Source organism: Gobio gobio (assembly GCF_949357685.1).
Source record: "Gobio gobio genome assembly, chromosome: 1".
Lineage (NCBI taxonomy): Eukaryota > Metazoa > Chordata > Actinopteri > Cypriniformes > Gobionidae > Gobio > Gobio gobio.
Genome location: NC_137097.1, coordinates 33,659,040 through 33,669,945, shown reverse-complemented (window position 1 = coordinate 33,669,945; position 10,906 = coordinate 33,659,040). Strand labels below are relative to the sequence as shown.

The 10,906-nt window shown below is 37.2% G+C and overlaps 1 protein-coding gene across 1 annotated transcript in view; it reads left to right on the top strand.

Moving 5' to 3' along the window:
- Positions 1 to 3,933: 3,933 nt before the first annotated feature.
- mgat5b (alpha-1,6-mannosylglycoprotein 6-beta-N-acetylglucosaminyltransferase B) overlaps positions 3,934 to 10,906 on the top strand; it is a 121,007-nt gene continuing 114,034 nt past the window's right edge. The window contains exon 1 of the mRNA XM_079818217.1: positions 3,934 to 4,588. Within this exon, the coding sequence (XP_079674343.1) occupies positions 4,521 to 4,588 (68 nt within the window). The 5' untranslated portion in view covers positions 3,934 to 4,520. The remainder of the gene's footprint in view (positions 4,589 to 10,906) is intronic.

Sequence of the window (10,906 nt, the reverse complement as noted above, 5' to 3'; positions counted from 1 at the left end):
GCCAGACCTGAGACAGTGTGTTCGAGAATGCTTGACTTCCTTTGAGTCTGTTCATAATCCTCATTATTCTGAATGATGACTCTCATTAGATTCTCATTACTGTTAATGCTGTAGTGAAACATATCCTGTCTAGACACAATGATAGTGCAAGCATAAAGCATAGATCAGAATACATTAATTGGGTCATGTGATGCTTTTTAATGTTTTCCTTTAGTGTGTGTGTTTATGCATGTATAAAATCTTCAAAGTTACAAAGTGACTGTGACTTTGAAATGACTGTGAATGTGAAATATTAGCATAATGCCCGCCTAAAGGTAAACGCAAATAAAGAATGCAAGGCTTTAGTGAATGTTGTCTGTAGACGCTGTGTGTTTCGATGCAAAAGCAAAAACGCTTTGTTTGGCCTTCTAAAACAGATTAAATAAGGAATATATTTATTTCGCTGTTCCTGAGCACTACAACCCAAAAGTTTGCATGCGTACAGCACATTTACAGAGGACAGCTTCCTGAACCTGCAGAGCCAGCTATAAAAACGTACAACTGTGAAACATTCTGCTCAAGTCGTGCATTGCAAAGCTGGTTCCGATCGATCTGCCTTCAGAATCCGACTTGGGATCGAACTGACAAACTGATAAAACTAACGAGACTATTAACTGTATGTTTACAACTGCGTTAGAAGCCTTGAAAGCTGAAGCTCGCCATTATGGTATAGGGGGCGTTACCTTTCTGAGGCCCCATCCACATGGAGACGCGTTTAGCTGTATACGTAAAAATTGTGTACCGTATCAGTGTTTCTTCCAGATGGATCCGGCATTTTAGGAGCCTGAAACCGGTATTTTTTTAAACCGGGTCCCAGAGTGGATAAATCTGAAACCGACACCCTTGTGTTTTCATGTGTACAGCCAATCCATTCTGAGAAACGGTGATGTCATCACATCAAGGGTGTACGGGTATGTTTAGGGTTGGGGTAGGTGTAGGCATTAATAAAACACAATCTGGTAAGTAGCAAATTTATTTATTATTATTTTATTGTGAGATTTTGCCTCACTTCCGACCGTTGCTGTACCCCTTCTAGCCACAAGTCTTCTTCTCTGTTTTTAGTGTATTTCTTTGGCAGAATTACAGCGCAACATACTGGTATGGCATGTATACTAAATCGTTTTGAGCCGGTTTCAGTGGTTTCGTGTTTAAAAATGGTGCTAAATAGGACTAAAAGTGGTCCATTGGCTTGTAATCATAGGGGAACCATTTTCAGTACTATATAGCTCTTATCTTTAAAGGTGCTATACAGCACCTTTGTAAAATGGTGCTATGTAGAACCATAGAACCACCCCATTGATTTTTTTAGATCTGATGTTACTCCACACTCATATTTTTGCTATAAATGAGAATTTACAACAATGGCAAAAGCTGTTTTGAATCACTTTTGTGCTTTTCTGAGGTAAAATAGTCTTCTGTGGGGGCCCTGGAATATTTCCTAATAGGGGAGCCTTGGGGGCAAATTGTTGAGAACCACTTATCTTATCTTCAGGAAACACACTGTATTTTAATGTTGTTTTTAATCCTTTCCCCAACTAAACTAAGAGACTATGGGAGAGTTAGAGGACCTTTAAAGAACTATACAGGGGCTTACCAGATTCTTTGTATGGCAGTGGTGCTATATAGCACCTCAACCACCCCAAAGAACCGCTGAAGAACCACACTGGGCTTAACAGGTTCTTTATGCGGTAACAGTGCTATATTATAGCACCTCAACCACCCCAAAGAACCGCTAAAGTTTTTTCGTGTGTAGTTCAATGAGACAGCCTGTCGTTAGAAGCATAGTTTCTTGATTGTATGATGTGTACTTAATAAATCATTATCTTGAGCACAATAAGCAAGCTGATATTCAGTACAATCTATTAGGGCTGGGCGATATATCGCATGACATTGTTAGGCGCATCTCGTCAGTAAAGCCGGTTCCTTGATTAGTAGTAAATCGCCGTCACCTGCTTTCAGATAGAGCGGCATTTACTATACAGAGCCGTAGTTCACTGACAAGCTGAGCCATATCGCATTAATTATCGCAGGCGATACGTCCGTGATAATTAATGCGATATGGCTCAGCTTGTCAGTGAACTACGGCTCTGTATAGTAAATGTATAGTTTACTGCGCCTAACAATGTCATGCGATATATCGCCCAGCCCTACAATCTATATGTTTTATTTTAAATATATACAAATGTCAATTAAGTCTTTTAGTTTGTCAAGATATTTAAATCAACATTTTTGAAAAGTGAGCAAGGTGTGCATACAAACTCTAGTACATTGTAAAAAAAATCAGGTCTCCGATTGAAAATTTGAATTTTTGTAGTTGGCCAAATTGAATTTCTGTGAATTAAATTGCATCAATTCACAGTAATTCAATTTGGCCAACTGAAAAATTTAGATGTGATCAGTCACTAGAAATTTTTCAATTGGAGACTGGAGTTTTTTTTTTACAGTGTAAGAACGAGCATATGATTGAATCTGGAAATAAAGCAAAATAAGTAAGAAAAATTCAAATTCTCCTGCCATGTTTGTAATTTATAGCAAACATCTAGCATTAATTAGATCTCGAGTTATTACTCCACCATCTGCGTAGCATCATTAACCAATGTGGTTGAATGACAGGTTTGTGACAATATAGTTAACAGTCGTGACTATGGCTAGTTGATTTCTTCAACGATGCAGGTAGTTAAACAGTGAGTTTTGTCATTGTAGGGGGAATGCACTCCAGAGCATTTCAGACAGACTGGGAATGGGGTGCTGCAATAATGTACTGTATGTGAAAAACAATGTGTTTTTAACCTGAAACCATTAACCTAGTACACCTCATTTTAAAAAAATAAAAAAATACGCATTGCCCCATTAATCTGTGCACAATTTTTGTCACATGACTATATGTTTAGAAAGAGTCTATCATGTTCAAAATAAGTAATTGTCAAAGTGAATTGCCAATGTATAAACATAAATTATTTATCGGAATTTATGTCTGAACTGTCTAGCCATGAATTATAAAATGAAGCATTTTTTTTAAATGCCAGCTGTGCAGTAAGGTGTTCAGCCATGTTGGCGTAAGCTGTGTGTGTGGCTCAACTGATAGTGAAACTATAATGAATACTAATGTTGAAAAATGTGTCACTACATTCAAATATTAAATATTATTTATTATACAGCATGTAAATGTTTTCATTTAGATAGGCTTGAAAATAATGTGCAAAAAAGAAGACATGAGATTAGCATTGTTTTTCCTCACTTATACCACTTGACATTACCTCTGATATGGGACAAGATGTGTCACTGGACATCTTTTTTGTGATGTAATTTTGTGACATCCATGACTGTATGTTATTGATGTTTCTAATTTCATTTGATAGCTGCATGAAATAAAACAGTAGCTCATTTCGCCTTACTTAAAGTAACAACTTATGGAAATATGACACGGCTTAGGCTACTCCACTATCTCAAATACTACCATAATACAGAAATACTTTTTTTTTTTTTTTTTTTACACTCTACAGTAAAAGAGGTTGGTGTTTAATTCAAATAAAGGCTCAATTTTCTTCATGCAAAATGTAACTTTTGTTTTTATTTAGATGTGAAATATGATGCAATCTTCGCAATAATTATCACTATTAAAAATAATGGTTCCAGAAGGGAATTTTTGAAGTGATGCAGAGGAAGCCTTTTTGGTTCCCCAAAGAACCTTTCAAACATTTTAAAAATCTATAGAACCTTTTTTTTTCCACCATGAAGAACCTACTGTGGAATAGAAAGGTTCCAACTTCCATGAATGTTAAATGTTAAGGAACCACAGATGTCAATAAAACATTATTTTTAAGAGTGTAACGAGCATATTGACAGCGCTGACACAAAACGCTGCATGAGGAAAGGCTCAATTCGTCATATCTCAGATCGGATTATCCGAGTAAACTGGTAGAAATCCATCGGATGGCGCTCTTGATTCCTTTAGCGTGTGCACTGGGAGCTGTCCACGGCTCTGAAACTACAGCGGAGCGGGTTAAGCGAGGAGACGCTTCATCCGAAGCAGCTGAACTATATTCCTCTTTATATTGAGCCACAGAGACAACATTATTCTCAGAGAAGGTGAAAGTGATGGCAGACATCACAGAAAACGCCAGTCGTGCCACTGAATTGATCCAGTGTCGTCGCGGGGAGTTCTGACGCGGTTATTCCCCTCGCGAGCTTCTACTCACTGTCACTTCACTAAAATCTACAGAGATGGACCTTTGTCTGCTGGATTACCATTTGGAAACTATTATGAGTAGGAGTTCGACATCACCAAATGAATGACCTGCTGATTACTTTGCCCAGCAATCTTCGGGTGTTTTTCTTCGAGCAACTTCATCAAAGAGCGTCCAGTTAAAGAAAGGCTTTTGCATTAACTCGCATATTATTAAACACAACAGGGAGGAAAATATTAATAAGTAAATTATGTATTTTTTAGTTCGTATGTTGCTGCACAGCCCGCGTGAAAAATGATTTCTGTGAATAGCGAGTGTATAACTATGGTGAGACGATGCCTGCTGACGTTCAAACCGTTCAGGTAAGACCTAGCAATGTAGGACTCATTTTAAATGTTCAGATATTGCAGGTATTTGACACACCATTCAGACAGAGCGAGCTATTGGCACTGTCGCGTTTGGGCAATGCAAGTGAGGTCATCGTTTTGACACTGTGGTCAACCAGGTAGGTTAAACTCTTTAAAACAAATGTGCCATAACTGGAAGTTTCCAACAAAATACAGCATGTAAAATCTTATTAAATGAATAAGAGATCGAACAGTGTTACATAATATTACTGTAGTTTTGATTAATTTCCTTAGTAGCCTACAAACCAGGTCATATTTTTATAGATAGATAGACGTGTCAAGTTCGCATCCTCGAACAAAGCTGATATTGTCAAACTTCGCTATAATTACCACATGAAATTAAAGCCTATCTACAAAGAAAGAACTGCTTACTGTAAATAACATGGTGTGAATTGATAGAGGTGGTGGTGGTACTATTCTCGGCTCTTGAGAGGATCTCATTGGTGTTGTCAGAAGAGCTTCAGGAAAGGGTGTGAGGATGGCGTAAGAAGTGAGTCTCTGATGAGCTTTCGCGCTGTTTCACACAGTGGCGGGAATCCAGCAGCGCGAGGATGTGGGTCATTCTGTTCCGCAGGAGCTCTGCAACTTTTAAGATGAATAGCATATGCTTGTACTGTAGTTTCCCCTATATTAAAGAGTACCTATAGATAGCTCTTACAGAAATATGCTGTGGTCGAACACAGACACTTGCATTTTATTGATTAGGATATGGAAAGAAAATGAAAAGGTTGCCTAACAGGAGATAATTATCTTTATCAATACGTAGACAGGATCTTCTGAGTGATTCCATAATTGCAGACATTTGGTGTCCAAAGTAATTATTTTGATCTGCTTTTTTCAAATAGTTATATTTTTAATTATTTAATCATTAGTTACTCATTGTCATGGATCACAATATGTTACTGGCCATACCAATATAATATTTTCTATAAAACGTGTCTTAGCTGAAAATCATTTCTTGTTGTCTGAATTAGTTAATTAAGTATTTTTTCCATCATGCATTGTGCAATGCAAATACTTAATTCTATTTTTCTTTTTGTAATATTTAATTTATTGTATTTATGAAAGCCCTAAATGGTAATTTCCTTAATTATACAACATTAAATTGTTAAAAAAAATAACGTTTATCTAATTTAAAAAAATGTGTCCCCCTAAATCTTGCATCAATTCTTTTACTTTTGCAATACTTTTGATGGAATTATCTCTCACAACTATGTAAGATACAGAAAATGATGTCACTTCCTCTGTCTGATAAGATCTGAAGCATTGAAAGGTATACATGCTTTCTCTGAGAAAATATTTTAATCTTAAAAGTTCTTACACCAGGAGTTATTATGTAAAATGTAAAAATTGTTACCACAATATCAAAAAAACTGAATTCATCACTGATCACACAGTGGGTTGTTTAAGGCCCCTTCCACATGGAGACGCGTTTAGCTGTATAAGTAAAACATTTTGTATCAGCGTTTCGTCCACACGGATCCGGCGTTTTGGGAGCCTGAAACTGATATTTTTTTAAACCAGAGTGGAAAAATCTGAAACTGACACCCTTACGTTTTCGTGTGTACAGCCAATCCGTATATTTTGTGAAACGGTGATGTCATTGCACCACATCCTGCACGATAAAGACTAGAAGGGATACAGTTACGGACACTGGGCATGCGCACATCAATATTGCGTCATTTAATTACTGTATTTGCATTATTGTACGGGTTGGGGTAGGTGTAGGCGTTAATAAAACACAATCTGGGCTGCGTTTCCCAAAAGCATCGTAAGCCTAAATTGATCGTAAAAACGATCGTACGAGTGATCTTAATATTAAGGTCTGTTTCCCAAAAGCATCGTAACTTAAGTAGCACTTGAAAATGATCGTAGATCTACGAGTGCTCTGGAGTAATCGTAAAGCTCTAAGTGTATCGTAAGAAGACAGAGTTATGAGGTCACCTACAGGACAACCGGCAGATTACACCTTTAACTTTATTCAAGTGCATTGTGATAATACTATAAGGTTTTGATTGTACTTTATTGTACACTTTTTTATAATTTTTTTATTTTAATATTATCATTATTATCAATGTTGATTAAAAAAATAACAGTTCTGCTGCTTAATATTTTTGTGGAAACTGACTTTATGATCACTGGATTTTTTAATTTTTTATTTATGATGGCAGGTAACAAACAAAAAAAATTATAAATACACATCTGAATTAAATGAGGATATTTATTTCGTCTTTTTGAAAGGTATCTTTTCTTGTTTTTTTTTGTTCAGCCATTTTGTCAGTGCCTCAGCCTGTAGGTAGTTGCTTTATGTAGACGTGTTTTGATTGCTAATCCACATCAGATGACAATTATTAGGTGAAACGTTCAGAGGAAACGATTCCATATAAGGTTATATTTCAGCACTTTGCAAATGGACAGCGACTCTTAAGTAGCACTTAGAGCGCGTTCTCGCGCGTTCATGTTAAGGAAATTTTTGGGAAACGCACGTGGAATTGCTGCGAGTGATCGTAACTTCGCTCGTAGAACATGCTCTTTAGAGCTAAGATACATCGTTATTGGGAAACCCGGCCCTGGTAAGTAGCAAATTTATTTATCGTTATTTTATCGTGATATTTTGCCTCACTTCCTACCATTGCTCTTCTTCTCCATTTTTTTGTGTTTTTCTGTGGCAGAATTACAGCGCCACATACTGGTCTGGCATGTATACTACAACGTTTTGAGTTTTTCAGTGGTATCATGTGTACGCAGATATTTCTTGAGACAAGGAAAAAAAGATTGGATAGGGAAAGCTCTGCTTCGTGTGGATGTTGCCCAAAAGTCTTTTATTCATGATTTCATTAGTGACTATTCACTTTGTGACTAAATGCTATTCGCATTTATGCTAGCAAGTGGAGATTTTGGTTAAAAAGTAAAAAATTTGTCAATCCTGTTACCGTCAAACTCTGTTACCAATGTTATTTCTACACATTGCCTAATTTGTCTGAAACAGGGTTGATAAACAATACTATAAAGAAATGACTTTTGTTAAAGAAACTCGTTTTGGGCAAGCACTGAATTATTAAAATGAAATATGTTTTTAATAAGAATACTGCAATAATTTCTGTTAGTGAATAGTTTTTTTCCTTGACTTTTTGAAATGCAAAATGTATCTCCAATTATAGAATCTGTAACAGCATTGGCAGCTGGCAGGAAGTCTAAATCTTGGACTCATCATCATTATCTCATGACTCGGTTGATCAGATCATACCAAACAGAGGTTCGTTATGTGAATGGCTATCTAGAGTTAATGAACGGCTCAAGAGTTGAATAGTTTGACCTCACAGCCTCAGGGAAGTCTTGTGACTCGTCAAACGAACACACATATCCTGTGTGCAACAGGCTAACAATACAATAGACACAGAACTCTTTTGCTGACTTCAGCGCACACACACACACACGCGGTTGACCACGTGAAGTTCGAACACGCAAACACACATACACGGAGAGCGCTGAAAGAAGACAATTCTTGCACAACACGTGTTACTTAAAACATGGGACTTAAAGAACTGTTTTAATAATGTTCAAATATATATAATCCGTTGATTTCATGTCCTTATACAATGTATTAGAATAACTAGGATGTATACTGTTGCCAATCAAAACCTGTATGCCAGTAACTGTGATAATCTTGTATATCTGGACGCGCAAATCACAGAATGACCGTTCTTAGTATCTCTGTTATCGCGAAATTATGACTAGGCCAAATTTGGTTCAAAAATCAGATTTTGATGCATAATTTCAGAAATACCAGCTTTCTAAAGAAAAGAGGCTTTAGAATTTCCACCCTATTGATTAACTCAGAGGAGGGGGGTTCAGAGAACAATGGAACACTCGCGCCTTCTCGAGAAGATCTCTCCACGGACGTGATTGGATCTCTCCATAAGTCGGGCTCGGCCAGTCCATCTATAAATGCAGAAGTTATCATTAACTCCTTGCGCTCTGCCACTACGAGGAGAAGACCATCCTGGCCTTTGACCTCCCCTTGAGAGAAGGACCCCTTTGGCACCAAGCCAAAAGAGAGAGACGGACCTGCAACTTCTGGAGCGACTTTCCTGAACTTCACAGAAATTCTCCGGACTCACCTCCTTAGCGAAACTTCCACGACGATTCGAACTCAGACACGTACACGAGAGAGCCTAATGCAAGTATTATATTTCACCTTTAACTGCTTGTACGAGGTTGTCTTAATTAATCCTGATTCACGAAATCATAAATGTCTGAAGGGTTTTGGTGAAGTGATTGAACTGTCTGTCTGTCTCTCTCTCTCTCTCTCTCTCTCTCTCTCTCTCTCTCTCTCTCTCTCTCTCTCTCTCTCTCTCTCTCTCCATCTCATCTCTCTCATCTCTCTCTCCCTCGTGGATTCTCTCTGTCCATCATTCTTTTCCCTTTGATTTTATTCGTTACGTGTGATTGTTCCTTGTTTGTACCATATCGTTTTGTTTCTCCTATATATATGCATATTTACCCCCGTGTGATTCGTAGCTTTGTATTCTATAGTGTTTTATTAAAACTCAATAATTGCATTAAACTGAATCCTTATTGTTTTGCTCACAAATCTCGAAGTCACTGAAGCGTAAGATCTAAGCTACCCATTTAAGCTTGATTTTCATGTATTACTACTTCAGTAATACAAATTGTGCAAACATAAGAGATATTATTTGTCCTGATCAAACAGATCAATGTTTCTTAAGGTTTGTAAGATTGATAATTGATGAAGAAATCAATTTGGATAAAGGTTACTTTTAAATGATTAAAGGTTCCGTTATACGTTAATTTTTCTGTACAACAAGCTAATAATATTCATAAACTCATGAATATTCATACCATTTGAATTAATTATTCCCCAAAACTTATTGTTGTTACAGTGGTGGAGATATGTTCGGGCAGTTTCAAACTTTGTTTTTGTGAGCAATATTAATATTCATATTCATGTGTAATTTTTGGGTATTAATATTATGCACGCGCGTTTTCGTTCGTTTCTTTGAACTGTGAGACAAATCGCGCAAAGCGAAACTCACTCACTAAGGCACGACGCCGAGCTCAGTTTAAAGCATATTAACAGATGCTAAATTGGCAATATTAAATGTCCTGCAGAGATAAAGAAATCTCTGTTCAGTCCGTACATGAGTAATATTGTTTTGTCCCGCTTGACTTGAACGACGAAATCTTCTTTCAAGCGGAAGATTGAAATAGGGCGAGTCTCCCCTATTCAATAATAGGCCTAATATAATATTAAATCGTTAAAGATAAACGATAAAACTCCTGGTTTCGCATTGGGGTAGCTATCCAAAGCCAGACCTAACACATGACTCATAAATGCTGACGGACCGTCAGCCAGTTTGATAAATGTCTATTGGAGTTCTTTTAAATGTGAAGCAAAGCAGATGTTAATTCCTGTAGCCACATGTTTCTTGTGCCATTATAGCACAAAAAGGCCCGCCGTGGTCTAAAAGTCATTGTGTGTTAATTCTGGGTGCCATTATATGATTTTTGGTCTTCAACCCCACGAGCGTGTGTTGCAACTCCGCGTGCTAGACGCCCGAGGGCGCGAGCTCACAGCTCTCGAATTACACTTCCTCATAACTTTATCCCGAGCGAGCGCAACAGCGCCATCTGGTGGGCATTCCTCCTAACTAATAGTTTACTAATAGTCTGGGTGGACTCGACTGCGCCATCTCGTGGGTATTTTCGGATAGTTCTACTCTCCGCTATTAATTTTGTCTTGACAGACTTAATTTTCCTTCCTAAGTCGAGCATGTGAATTGTTAATGATTATTGTTAGGAACGTTTTCATTTATGCAATTTTACTAAGCATTAGGCAGCAACCAGGTCTCATTCTCGCTGATTAAAAACACTTATTTGAATTTGGGTTTAAAAGGAAAAATGAATTTCCTCTAACTTAAATTGAAATTAGGCTCTTAAAGTTACTGACAGTCCGCTTGGAAGGACGCCACCGTGTGGCCGTACCCTGCTAAGTCAGCTTACAGCTCTCTCGCTCTTTTCCACTTTCTTCCAATTCTGTCTGAAGTGCTTATTCCTGTTTCCCTTGCTGATTATTATTATTTTTTTTGGTTATTAATGATACTCCAACTTAGCATTAAATTGTTATAGGATATTATTTGGACTTGCTTTCTTTTATTTACATTCTCCCTACAGGCTTATTTAAATTTAAATTTTAAACTTGTTTTGAATTTAATTTGAATTAAGTTTGTCTTGTTTAATTTTAATTTTAAT